At 47.7% G+C, this 14,008-nt stretch overlaps 2 protein-coding genes across 2 annotated transcripts; both read left to right on the top strand.

The window, feature by feature from the left end:
• The first annotated feature begins 70 nt into the window (after positions 1-70).
• LOC140247459 (prolyl 3-hydroxylase 3-like) lies at positions 71-3,367 on the top strand. The gene is made up of 4 exons (XM_072327169.1): positions 71-153; positions 1,881-1,956; positions 2,230-2,370; positions 2,663-3,367. Exons 2-4 carry the CDS (start codon positions 1,936-1,938, stop codon positions 2,873-2,875), a joined length of 375 nt encoding a protein of 124 aa, XP_072183270.1. The 5' UTR covers positions 71-153; positions 1,881-1,935; the 3' UTR covers positions 2,876-3,367.
• A 1,676-nt stretch (positions 3,368-5,043) lies between these two features.
• GNB3 (G protein subunit beta 3) lies at positions 5,044-13,786 on the top strand. The gene is made up of 11 exons (XM_072327167.1): positions 5,044-5,159; positions 5,754-5,813; positions 9,188-9,289; positions 9,819-9,857; positions 10,012-10,118; positions 10,232-10,295; positions 10,417-10,579; positions 10,680-10,746; positions 11,220-11,421; positions 12,145-12,361; positions 12,977-13,786. Exons 3-11 carry the CDS (start codon positions 9,233-9,235, stop codon positions 13,081-13,083), a joined length of 1,023 nt encoding a protein of 340 aa, XP_072183268.1. The 5' UTR covers positions 5,044-5,159; positions 5,754-5,813; positions 9,188-9,232; the 3' UTR covers positions 13,084-13,786.
• The last annotated feature ends 222 nt before the right edge of the window (positions 13,787-14,008 follow it).

The following is a 14,008-nucleotide window of genomic DNA, read 5'->3' as shown; positions in this document are numbered from 1 at the left end:
AAGGCAATTCAGCTATGTGACCAGAAGGGGTAGAGCCTGGCCACGCCTCTTTAGACCTTATATAAGGGCTGACTGCCACTAGGAAAGGATCTCTGGTTGGAGATCCCTCTCTTGTGGAGTTTTTTCCCCATGAGCCTAGATCCCTGGAGATGGGTGAGCATTCCTTTCCTGTTGTCCATTTTGCTATTCCACTCCTGCATAGCCTTTCCACTGCACTTATCTTTCTGACTGTAACAGTCACTCTTCTGTGAAAGAAACAAATCAGCTTTCAGGATGGTGAGAAGTCTGGCACATTGCAGCCAAATGTGATCAATTCACTATGTTTTCAGTTGGTTGGTTGTTTTTTACCCCCTATTCACCATCTCATCCCTAGGCACCAAAAGATTTTGTATGCCTTTTCTTTGTTTGGCAGCTGGACCCAGAGCAGAAATTTGCTCTGAACAGCCTATGGTAGGGATGTAGGAATTAGAAGAAATTCATTTGGTGTCTTTAATTCTATTTCCCTTCTTCCATAGATGTTGACTTAATAAAGTCAGATTGTAAAGTTACAAGGCTCTGTTTCTATAACTGGTTAGTTCTCTGCTTCCTTTGCAGGTTTCTCCTATCACCTTACTCCTTCCTGAATCGTAGAATTCTGACTTGTATGTCAATGTATATTAAATATCTTTCCTGGATCAGTGCTACTAAGCTGTTTCTAGGAGTGTTCTGCCCTCTTACAGAGGGGAGTGTGATAGACCAAGCAGCTCAATAAGGGTCATGCTCTTGTAGTGTCCTTTTGAAAGAGGATCGTATGTTCCAGTCTAAGAAACACCATTTAAAAACTTCCTGGATTTCTTCTGTGTATTTGTGCTCTACCTGTTAATTAAATATTAAACAGAATTGGGCCAGGGGGTCCAAGAGTTCCAGTAATCCTTGTCCAGGTGAACAGTAGTCCTCTCCATGCCACTTGTGTTCTATTCACTGTGTAGTGTTCACATGCTCTTCTTTACCTTCTTTGTGTCAGTTAGTAATTTCTCTAATGACAATGTTCTGGTAAGATTTTAGCAGAGTCCAAAATAACAAAACTGAGCACGTTATCTTTCCTTGAGAAATTAACTGTTTTGTCAAAGATTATGTGACTAACCAACTGCTTTTAGTATATCCTTGTAATGAAACTGTTTTCCATGTACCTCCTGTCCTTCCATTATCTGTCTCGTCAGAAATGGATTTGAAAGCCCTGCAGACTTCTGAAGTAGAGCTGATGGGCCTGTTGATGGCTCAGCCAATCTTCCTGCCCCTTTGTATGCATGAAAGCCATTGTAGCTTTCCTCTAGCCCTATGTTACAACCCTGATTTGATTCTTTTTAAAACCTTATGGGAGAAGATCTATAACTTTATGGACTCTGGGACTGGTAATCATGTAATCGTAATTATGTATTTAATATTTTGCTTCTGCAACCACAGTGTTGATATCTATTTTATTCAGCTAGTCTTGATGATGAGCCCTTTATTCCTTTGACATTCTCTCTTTGGTTTAATTGAATATGAAGAACAACTCACCCATTTTGTGGTTCTTTTTTTTCACTTATTTGACTATGGTCTTTCCTGCACTTCACAGAAAGGAAAAAAAAAAAGCAAAAGCCAGAATGAGTGTGTGGATCTACCTCCATGGAGTACTCCTCTAACCTCCTGTGGCTTGCAGCTCAGGACTCCCCTGAGCTAAGCACTGCTGTATTTAACACTCCCCAAATGGATTCTCATGATAATTGATAGAGTCATTTTTTTTTTTTGAACCTCTGGCACTAATTAGGTGCTGCATTCTCTTGTAGCAAGTAGTGTAGGAAAGCACTATGGCTGAATGAGTTTCACCATCCATATGTCCTCTTTCTTTTTGTCCACAGTGGCATTCTCTACCTCAATGATGACTTCCAAGGCGGGAGTCTTTTCTTCACTGAAATGGACACTGTGACTGTCACGGTAGGTCTGGGACTGACCAAATGAGGGACAAAGGACTGAGCATGAAATTTAGACTAGGTGGGAGGCAGCCAAGTTCAGCACTAGTGTTGTAGCAAATTCAAATAGGGGGCAGCTGAAAGCAAATTGAGGCAAATCTCAAACAGAGAAGGTTAACTCCTTTCTAGCAGAGATATTCCAGGCACCTGCAGTCTGTAGGCAGCACTACATCTGTAGAAGTACGGTGTGCCCCAGAGCAAGGGGCTGCTGATTTCATTCTTTTCTCTCTTCTGACAGGCTAATGTGCATCCTAAATGTGGGAGACTAGTAGCCTTCAGTTCTGGCAAGGAGAATCCCCACGGTGTGCGGGCAGTGAGCCAAGGCAGGCGCTGTGCCATTGCTCTCTGGTACACGCACTCTGCAGAGCATGCTGAACAGGTAAAGGGCCATGCTGGAGGAACATAACAAACACCTTCAAACTAGGTCAGGTCCTATGAAGAATCACTTTTGAGTTTCCCCATGGGGCAGCAGTTCATGGTTGTTCTCTGACAAGATACGCGGTGGACGAAGTCACTGGAGGAAGCCAGCCTCTGATGAGTCCTGCAAGAGAGAATGGATTTTGGCAGGGTTGGATGGATGTGGCAAAGACCATATGCGTCTCTCCAGGCCCTGTGAGCAGGTGTGAGATCCTACTAGGAGAGGTTCACATCATTTTTCTCTATGGCTGCAGGAGCGGGTGAAGGCAGAAGAGCTGATGGAGCAGAGAGACACAGAAGAGAAACAGCCCAATGGAGAAGAATATCAGGAGGATGACCACAGCAGCAGATCTTCCCCAGAGCTTCTTGTTCCCAGTGGTGGAGCCAGGCCTATGAGTCAAAGGCACAAGTCTGTCTCAGAAAGGATACAGCACCCCAAGGAGCTGCGGGCCAGAGATGAGTTCTAAGTAGTTGGGGCTCTGAGCAAGACTGGCACACACAGTGGGTTCACAGGTCTTGGTAGTCGTGGGACCACAAAGGCCTGGAGCAGTTAATTAGCATGTTAGAGACATAGTGATGGGGAGGGAATGCAGTTTTCTTCTCTGTGACTGCCCAGCAGCTGAAAAATGGTAGCGGGAACAGAGTACTAAAGCTAGATACACCAGGATCTTTTTTCAGCGCCTTGACAACATGTTTGTGTTGTTCAGAAGTAGGAAGGCAGTCCCCTTTGCCAGATTCCTCTCAGAACAAGCTTCTTGGTCCTCTGGGGCCAAAGCCAAGAGTTCTAGGAGAAGCCTGGAGACTTTGAGGGGCCAAGGGCTATCTCATATTAAGGAATTCAAAGGAGAGAAGCCTCTGGATTTCCTTGGTGCCTGCAAACCTTGAACTTCAAGACTGGCGTGTGCAAGGGAGGATGAGACACTGTGAATATATGGAATAAAAGGAAAGTGCTGGACACACGTAGTGGGAGCTTGAGTCTGTACACGAGGAGGGACACATGCAGATTGGTTGCTGATGGAAATTTAATTAACAAATGATGGAAGGAGATAGAGCCCTTAATGAAATAAAACAAAGTATTTGTCCAGATGCCATCTACTTCTGATAGGGTAAGAAAGCTCTGTTATGGCTTACCCCTGGAAAATATGGGAGCTCCTTTAAGAAAAAGCACCATACACTCACCTTTCCCTGTGAAGTGAGGTTTCTTTTCTTTTCTTTTTTCATGCACCAAATTGTCTGTGAAGGCAGATATTTTGTTTATAATTTTCCATGCTGATATAGAGACAATCTGCTGTCATTGCCCAGGGGATTAGCGTCCAGAGATGGGATTATATTGTAGCCAAACAGGAATTGAATGAGGTGGATATGGAGTATGAAAAAGAGCAGTGAGTGTTTTCTTGGGAAGCATCAGAGCTATGAAACAGGCTTTGATGAGAGCTGCATGGAGACCGCAAATGTCGTATGGAAGGGAAGAAATCTGAACAATTGGGGCCAGTTTTGTAAGAGGTGCATGGGTGTTCCCCTCCTTGCTGTTTGTCTGAAGGCCCCAGCCTAGTGGAACATGTGTTAGCCTCAGTCCCACAGTGCTGAAGGATCTGGATTGAAGCAGGGAAGCCTTTCCCCCTTCTGAATCCTGACACTTGCTAAGGAATACACAAACCTGGGTATCATGCATCAACAACCCTTTTTGCCTCCTAATCTTTCCAGGATCATGGGAAAAAAGAAAATGTGATGCATGTGTTTCAAAATTTCCCTACCCTTAGAAGGAGATCCACAAGGTCCTAGCATCCACAGGTTCCTCCCCGTGTCTTACATGGGGTTGCTGGATGTTTCTTGCTTGACGAGACCCTTTTTGGTGGGGTGTGGGGCCAGCGTCCACAGCTCTGGCTTGCTCTACCCAAAGGTGGCTTGGGTGATTAGACTGATGGCTTCCTGACGTCAGATGAGATCCGTTAAAAGGTATTTATCTCAGGCTTGGGCCAAAGCTGCGGGAGAGATTAAAAAAGATTGAGGCCAAGATAATCCCCTCGCAGCATCCCACTGAAGTGGCTGCCAAAAGGCACACGACCAAATCTTTTGCTGCTTCTGGCCTCTGCACCCAGTTCTGTTTTCCCCCTGCAGAGCTGAAGTTTGCTGCCCAGAGAGCCTGGGACCCTTACCCTTTACTACTGTGGGTCTTGCCTTGGCAGGGCTACTGTGAGCGACACCATTTCCTCTTCCTGACATGCACAGGGCATGAGTGGCGCTCCATGCCCACAAAAATGGGAATTCCTGTGGACCATGAGGTGCACAAGCCCTGCCCTGGTGGTTTATAATCCTAGCCTGTTCTGGCTAATCTTTGCTTTATTAGTTTGTGGCTCACATAAACAGGGATTCAAATATGCCCGCAATGGTAGCTTTCCCTTCAGGAGGAGTGTGCTACTCTCTCTTTTCACCCCTCCCCATCCACCTGCTTTGCATTATGTCCCAATCCGATTTCCCCAAGTCTCTGGTGTCTGATTTAATTTGCCTGACGCTGCTCCTGGAATCAGCCCTCCCCTGGCCCCTCCCGTCCACAGCCTTCCAGCTCCCCATGGGGAGATCAGTCCTGGGAGAGACTGAGGAGCTGAGAGGGAGCCAGGGTGGACGACAGGACCGACTGGCCACCACGAGGGGACGAGGACCTTCTGTCTGGTGGGAAGCCATCCTCAGCTGCGAGGCAGGCTGTGAGAGTCCCATCTAGGGAAGGCAGCCCAGCCTGCACTACAGATCCTGGTAAGGATGCTGTTTTGTTATCCCCCATGTCACTGTGGTGAAGCTGGCACTTGGGACCCTGGGTTTCCTGGTTTGATGCTGTGGTGTGCACTGGGATCTTTGCACAGGTGCTGATCCTGTGTGCAGGTATCCGAGGAAGAGGGAGGGAAGAGCTGGTGAAGAAGTTGGGGTGGTGCTGAGGTGCCTTTACAGTGATGAGGGGCTCTGCACTGGGATGAGGTCACTTGTTCTCACCATGACGACTAAATCCCACTGGCTTCCAAACTGGTGCAGGAGGGCATTGCCTCCCCTGAGGGAGCTGGTGTGCACCACCCTGTGCTACTGGTGTGTTCCTGCATACTTTTTTGCAGCCATCCATTTTTTTTTAGATGGAGAGCAGCCCACAGAAAGAGGGGAGCAGAGCAGGGTAATTTTACCCTGGCTTTTGATCTCAATCAAAGGAGAGGGGGATCATCTCTGTATCCGGCTCTGCAAGGAGCCCAGGGTCACCAGGGCGAGCATGCAAGGCCAGCCAGGGGATTATGCGGAGACCCAGGGATGCTACCTATTAATATTCAGTCTTCCTTCCTGCATCTTTCCTCTTTCTATTTGCAGACCTCCTTCAGCATCCCACAGAGATCGCTCCCTGCGCAGTGTGGGGGCATCCACCCTGAGGTGAGAAAATTTGAGGGTCCAACTCCCTTTTCTACCACCTGTTGCTCAACCCCACATGCACATGGTGCTTGTGGCTCAGTAGGACAGTGCCTGGGGGTGTAGGATGGGATGCTGCCCTGACATGGTTCAAGGTACATGGCTACTGCCCTGACAAGACATGCTGTGGCAGCAAAAGATAGAGAAGATGCCCAGGGGCTCAGAATGAGTCTGGCAGTCCACCAACAAGAGCACTGCAACAGGGGGCTCCAGCCAGTTCACCAGAAAAGGAAGAAGGGGGAAAAATGCTTCGTCAAAGAGACCAAACAGTTTGGTTTCCTCTACTGCTTAGCATCAATCTGAAAGAGCTGTTACTTCCAGAAAGCACTGGGAGTGCACCACTTGGAAGCCTTTCCATTTAAAAGCAATCTTGACAGGTTCCATGAGCTTATCTGCAGATCCCTAAGAAATGTGCATCCCTAAGGTTTTGCTCAGGGCACTACTGTGCCTTGGCCAGGCTCCAAGCTCCATTCCGTGTTCCCTTCATCTTCCCATATTCAGTTCCCCTATTTCCTGCCCCAAATTTACATGACGAGCTGGTCTTCTGCACACCTGCCATGGCCCTCCCAGGGTACAGCTGCTCTGCAGTGGGGACTTCGTAACTTGCTCTGAACAAATTTCAGTGGGATGTGATAGGTGGAGGTGCCTGGTGAGCAACAGTAGGTAGCCCTAGTTTCATCTGTGACTCCTTGTCCTGGGGCCGAGAACAATTCCCAACATCATTTAGATTGTTCCCTCAAAGGGATTTAAAGATTCAGGTGGAGATCTGAACCTGAGCTGTACCTTCTCTATACTTAGCCCTTTTTATCCATCCTTTGAGATCATGCCCCTGCCCTTTGATCTTCCTGTCAGCTCTGAAAGCCCTGCATCTAGTCCAGTACCTTGGCAGAGATGGCTCCTAGAAAATATCTCTTTAGTGCTGTGTATGAGGAAAAAAATACATCAATGGAAAGGAAGAGACAGGGTTAAAAGAAACAAACAGGAGAGATACAGAAGAGTGTGGATTCATGGAGTGCCAGGGGACGTGTGTGCAGACAGTTTTCATTTGGGGAAGAATTGCAGGAGTGGAATGAACTGGGAAAAATGTCTCTCATTACTCTTCAGGTCTAAGCAGACAAAAACAGAAGTCCACAAGGATGGCTTAGGGAAGGTGAGTGGATGGTGATTTTAGTCAGGCAGAGTTCTGTGAAGTGATGGGCTGCACAGCAGAGAGACAGTGCTGTTCCAGCCAGGAGAAGTTTGTGGATGAGTTCTCCCTGGTGGCAGTAACAGGACCTAAGGGAATGGCATGGAGCTGCACTGGGAGGGTCAGGTTGGGATTTAGGAAAGGGTTCTTCATTGGGGGGCAGTGGGGCCCTGGAACAAGCTACCCAGGGCAATGGACATGGCCCTAAGCTGTCAGAGATAAAGGAATGTTTGGACACTGCCCTCAGACGTAGGGTTTGAAGTTTGGGTGATGCTGCGTGGAGTCAGAAGCTGGGTTCAAAGATACTTGTGGATCCCTTCGAACTTGGGATATTCTCTGGTTCTGTGATTCTATGGAGGAGATTACCATGGAGAAGCCAAGCCTTCATGCTTTGGGGACCAAACAGGGGAGGATGGAAGGAGAGAGTGAATGGGGATCAGAAGAGGTGTCCAGCTAAAACAGGCATCCAGAGCTAAGGGCTGTGGAGACATGGTGGAAGGGAGGCAGGATCGGTCCTGGGGAAAACTGAGAGTGCAAGTTCTGGACCAGAATGAAGGAGCTGGTCTGCTTGGGGATGCTGAAAGTTCAGGTTTACCACTTAGTGTGCTAGGAGGCAGTGACCAGAGCTGCACACAGCATCCAGAGCTTGTCTGTACACCACAGCTGAGGGACAAACACCACGAGATTAGGAGCTTGCTACTGAAATCTGCAAGGCCTCCTCATCACCGCTGCTCAGAAGCTGTCAGTACCTGGGGAGTGCCTACAGCCAGAAAGCAGCCTCTCATAGAGGAAGCAAGGCCTTTAGGCAACAGGCCAGAGCAGGATAGAGATGCTGTGGCTCACAGGGATTAGTGATAGTTCTGCAGGTGCTGCTGAAGTCTCACAGGCCTTGGACAAAGTGACAGCTTTAAGGGTGAACACCTAAAACATTTCTGGATGAACATACCTACCAAGGAGAAGGACCGAAATAATAAAGACTGTCTTTGTCTACAAGAGTGGAGATGTCAGAATCACTGGTTGAGTTTTAAGTACACCAAATGGAAAAGAGAGAACAAAACTGAGATGTTGTGCAATCATATAGTGTAGCTGTAACTTGAACACGAATTGCAGTTCTGGTTCGTTGCCTCTCTACCCAAGCATATCATCTGTGCTCTGAAAACAACTGCAAAGTGCTTAGAGAACAACGGAGGTGATGGGATGCAACCGTTTACATGTAAGGAATGACTAAGTGTGCTCTGCATTCTGCAAAAGAGATGGATAAAGATGAATATGAGAAAGATCGATACAATTCTGAGTGACACTGAGGTGAAGAGAGACCATTCATTTGCAGATTCTTTCAACTCAAACCTGGGAACCTCCAAGTGAAACTAGAGCCATTTGGGTGTATCAGAACCTGGAACTTCTTCAAAAAGCATACTACTGAGTTGAGGATACTAAGCTTCAACAACGGCACAAAAAGTGACAGGACAACTACAACTATGTAGAAAACCTGTGAAAGCCTTGCATGTCGCAATGCTGCCACTAGCTTTGGAAGCCAGTGAAAAACTGGAGCTGGGAAAGTAGGAGAAATCACTATCTGCCTGTGTTATTCTCAGATTCATCCCTAGGTTTCCACTACTTTTTTTAGTTTTTATTTTTAATAGGAAACTAGAAGGGAACTCTGATAGAGCACCTTCACAATTCCTCAGTTTCCTTGATGGAGGACTGGTGAGCACTGCCTTTTGATGCTTTGCCTATGACAAAGGACTGGAAATCAGTCCCACAGCCTCTGGATATCCCTCATCAAGTTTCATCTCCTGGAGCTGAGACAGTTTGGCCATGGACAGGGTAAAGCATACCCAGGGCTTTGTAGGCTCTGACACAGAGAGCTTGTAATTGAATAAATATGTGGGCAAGTGCAGCAGAACTCCAGCAAGAAGCTCTTCAGCTTCTCAGTGTTAATGTAAGCAGGACACAAGACCAAAAGGACTTTTGCTGATGTCCAGTATATGACCTTCCCAAATGCTGAGGGCATCGACTGGATACAGTGAGATAATTCCAGCTGTTCAACCAAAAATCAGCTTTTATTAGAAATACCTGCATTTCCATAACTGAGCAGTCCTATTGTTGGCCTTTCTACCTCACATCTCTCTCCCTTGATTTGTCTTTCCAGATTCAAGGTTGCCCACGTAGAGAAAGCCACCTCTAGCTCAGAAAGATGGGGGAAATGGAACAGATGAAGCAGGAGGCTGAGCAGCTGAAGAAGCAGATTGCGGTAACACTGGCAATAGTTGTGCTGACAGGGTGCCTATCCCTTGTGTCCAAGTCTCCAGCTTGGAGCTGAGCTTTCTCCAAGTACATCCTTGGAGCTTTCTGCAGCACCACACAGCCCTCTAAATGCTAATGGAGATCTTCCTAGTCTGAAGGGAGGGACTGGAAGGAAAAGGAGACAAGGAGGAGAAGGGAATGGGTGTTCACATCATGTCTGCAGATGAGCAAGGGCTAATTCATCTCCAGACCTCTCTCTGTGGGGCAGCTGGTGTTCTGTCAGGCTGGAGGGTTAGTGGAAAAGGTGTTGCATGGGGAACTGGACAGCCTTAGACTCACCTCTCTACTGCTTGTTTGACTGGTGCTGAGCAGCCCTTGTCACAGACCAGGAATCCCTTGTGCTGGGTGCAATGCAAACAAAGCAAAACTACTATCCATTTTAGATGAGCCTTTGGGGAATGTGCCTGAATATTATGTGCTCTTGTCTTCATCACTCAGCTTTTTTTCTGTCTCATCCACTCTTGTCTCTCCTCCAGGATGCCCGGAAAGCTTGTGCAGACACAACACTTGCTCAGGTAAGGTTGGGCAGGTTAGCATATGTGAAGTCAGCTAGCATCACTTCCAAGGGGTTTCTCCTGGCTGGAAGCAGTTAGGAAGCAGGAATAGGGGGGCAGTACAGCTCCTGCTGATCCCAGATTAATTCTTTCCCTCCCCCTGCTCCTTCCTCAGATTGTGTCTGGAGTGGAGGTTGTTGGTCGCATTCAGATGCGGACCAGAAGGACTCTGCGTGGGCACTTGGCCAAGATCTATGCCATGCACTGGTCGACGGACTCCAAGTGAGAAAGATGCTCTGCTGATCTGCTGGGTGCCCGGCAGTGTGTAGATGTAGAGAGCAAGAAGGCCCTGGCAGAGAAAGACCTACTAACACAATCTTATTCCTTTCTCACAGACTTCTGGTCAGTGCCTCACAAGATGGGAAACTGATTGTGTGGGACACATACACAACTAACAAGGTAAGAGTCACGGGGTTGCAGATAACTAGGATGGGATATGGGATTGGAACCCTTCAGATGCTGCCCTGCTTTTCCCTCTCCTCTGCTGCCAGAGTCCAGACGTGTTATTTTTTCCTCCCAGGTTCATGCCATCCCTTTGCGTTCTTCCTGGGTCATGACCTGTGCCTATGCACCCTCAGGCAATTTTGTGGCCTGTGGGGGCCTCGACAACATGTGCTCCATCTACAACCTCAAGACACGTGAAGGCAACGTCAAAGTGAGCAGGGAACTCTCAGCTCATACAGGTAGGGTGTTCTACCTACCAGTGAACTGGGCGCCTCTGCTTCCAAACCTCGCTCTTTAGCCATGCTCTGTCTCTCATACTTACCGATTCCTGCTCCGCAGGTTACCTCTCTTGCTGCAGATTTCTTGACGACAACAGTATTGTGACTAGCTCTGGAGATACCACGTGGTAAGTGTTATCCTCTATATCCTACTGACACAAGCAGCCACAGGCATTGAAAACTCACACTGGTCTCATATATTGCATTTTGAGAGAACTCCTCCTCAGGGTGGTATGTGATCTCAAGCATAGACTGTGCAGCCCCTCTGGCTCTTATGGCTCAGCAAGTGGTGCTCTTTCACTCTACAGCACCTTTCTTCCCGCTTTATGTGAGGGTGAATTGTTTTACCTGAAGGCCAAAAGTGCAACTCAGGAAGGCAGACTCATTGCTCTCCCTTGGCAGAGCAGCTGCTGGTGTTCCTTGTTGAGGTCAGGTCAAGATACCGGTCTGCTGGTGAAACGGCAGGGTCTACACTCCCACTCATTTCATGTGGTAGCCAGGCCCATGACTTCCCTCCTTTGTTCTGCAAGCAGGACAACTTTAACCCAGCTAACGGCACTGTATGGCCTTGTCTGGCTCTGACAAGTCTTCTCTCCCACAGTGCACTCTGGGACATTGAGACAGGGCAGCAGAAGACCGTATTCCTGGGTCACACTGGAGACTGTATGAGCTTGGCAGTTTCCCCAGACTTCAAACTGTTCATCTCTGGGGCCTGTGATGCCACTGCCAAACTGTGGGACGTGCGGGAGGGTACCTGCCGCCAGACATTCTCGGGGCACGAGTCTGATATCAATGCCATCTGCGTATGTATGCCATCTGTGTGGTAGGGGGGAAGAAGAGAAAAAAGAGGGGGGGCTAAAAATGAAAGAGTCTTGGGTCAAAGTTGAGAGAGGTTGTCACAGCCGCATGAGGAACAAGGGCCTTGGGATCCAGCCTGAAGCAAGGAGGGCCTGAGTTCAGGTTGGGGGCTGGTTCTTCCCAGCACTGGGGCTCCAAAGCACCTTCCATTTTCCAAACCTGGCTTGGACCCAGCCAGTACACCATCATCTGTGGAGCTCAGCACTGTATAACATGTGTTCATGCTGCTTTGCTTGTACCAGCTGTTGGGAACCCCAGTTCAGGCATAATCTAGGATCTTCGATAGAAGACACAAGTGAGGTAGTAACTTGGGATCACAAGATCATCTGAAGAGGAAATCTTTATGTAAGGCAGGAGAGAGATCTGGGGACGTATTCACCACAGAGGCAAGGATTCTTACCAGAGCTCTACAGGTGACAGGACAGGAAGTTTATCAGTGTAATCTCTTTCTGCTGATGAAACGAGCCTGCTAGCTTCCTGCAATGTACAGCTTTTCTCAGCTGACACATGGCGATCCTTCTGCCACACCTGCTCCTGAGGAGCTTGATATTTGCTCTTGGGGTTGGGGGCAGGACACAACCAGGAAGCACATACGAGGTGGCTTCCTGGCGGTTAGCAGAGGGGTGAAACACACACAGCCTCATTAACATCTGGTGTGCCCACCACAGTTCTTCCCTAATGGCGAAGCCATCTGCACTGGCTCAGATGATGCCACCTGCCGTCTCTTTGACCTCCGGGCAGACCAGGAGCTCATAGTGTACTCTCATGAAAGCATCATTTGTGGAATCACGTCAGTCGCCTTCTCCCGCAGCGGGCGCCTCTTGCTTGCTGGATATGATGACTTCAACTGCAACATCTGGGACTCCCTGAAAGCAGAACGTGTGGGTGAGTTGCTCCTGGAGGTACCTCTTTCATTGTCTCCAGAGGTCTTCTATCCCTACCAAAGCAAGGAAAAGCGATGCATCCTTCATTTTTCTAAAAGGGACGTATTCTATACCAGCCAAAACTCTACAACACTTCCTTATGCTTAAATAATAAATACAACTATCTTAAGAACTGTTGGCTTTATTGTTAAGAAGGTCAAGGCTTCAAACAAGTTTTTCAGAAGGGAAAAGTATTGATATTACCCTTAGCTAAACTGCTCTCAAACATCAGTATTATTTCATACATTCTTACAGCACCGCACAATGGCCAGGCACCAAGCTGAGCCTTACAATGGCTCCATGGTGAAAACAGTTGGCAACACTCTCTTCCATTGAGGATGGTTCTAGCTGGACCTTCCCAAGAACACTGCTCTTTGGCCAGATACCCTAGTTGTACTCCATACACAAATGTTCTTCTGCACACTTGCTCTTATTAGCCAGGTAGAGATTGTTAATCATATTTGCAGGAGATGCACGAGAGACTGGGTACATGGACTATGGGGAGCGCACTAGGCTTAGCCAAGCCTTTTCCAAGCCCTATTTCTTTTACTGATGTCTCATCTTCCTCTCCCATCAGGAATCCTTTCTGGCCATGACAACAGAGTGAGCTGCTTGGGGGTTACAGCAGATGGCATGGCTGTTGCCACGGGCTCCTGGGACAGCTTCCTCAAGATTTGGAACTAAGGACAGCAGAGGAGAGGGAAAGAACAGCGGAAGCATGGCCCATGGCGACAGCATCATCAGCCAAGCACAATGGAAACACCCACTTGTCACTCTCACTTTTCTCTACACACAGGTTGCTTACAGGGGTCTCCTAGAGTGAAAGGGGAAGGAGGGGGAGTACACACTCTGGCTGTTCTCTCTACCTCTAAGCAAGCCCAGCCTCTTGCAGGCTTGAAGACCTGCAAAACACAACAGTTATATCTCTGGACTTTATAGTACAGTTCAAACACCCTGCATCTTCCTTCAAACCCCTCTATCTACTTTTGGTATCCAGCCCTTGGATGACCTCTGTCTCAATACCTCTGTCTTTATACCTAGCTTCTATGTGGCTGTCATATTCCTGCAGGCAGCCTCAGAGATTGGCTTGAGATTTATAACCTGCAACCCCTATCAAGCAGGTAGCATAAATTGGGCTCATTTTCTACTGGGGAAAACTTAGTCTTATCTATAGATAAATGGGGGGAAAAGATAGCCCTCAGACCTTCCAGAATGCCCAAGAATGTTTTATTTCTTCTTATTTATTATTTGCTTCTTGCTGTTCCTTCTCTTTCTGCCTCATTCCTATATTGTGAAGTGACCCTGTCTAACCAGTAGCCATCAGCCACCGCTTTCATGTCTGTTCTAGATCTCCATAGTCCAGGCAAATAAAGAAAGCTGACATAAGCACCACAGACTGTGTTATTTCCAGGACCACTCTTCTCCTGTGAAGGCTCTCCCTTGAATCTCTCTAAAGAATATACTCTTTTAAGGCCACAAGGAAGGTGTTCCTCTGCTGTTTTGTTGAGAATAGCCCTATGTGTCCTGAAGTTCACTGCTCTGAGTTAGAATGGGGCACTGAAATTATATCCCTGTAAGGCTTGGAGATCTGACACACCTATTATGTCTG

The sequence above is a fragment of the Excalfactoria chinensis genome, chromosome 1 (genome assembly GCF_039878825.1).
Source record: "Excalfactoria chinensis isolate bCotChi1 chromosome 1, bCotChi1.hap2, whole genome shotgun sequence".
NCBI lineage: Eukaryota > Metazoa > Chordata > Aves > Galliformes > Phasianidae > Excalfactoria > Excalfactoria chinensis.
Note: the sequence above shows the minus strand (reverse complement) of the source record. Positions and strands in the feature narration are given on the sequence as shown.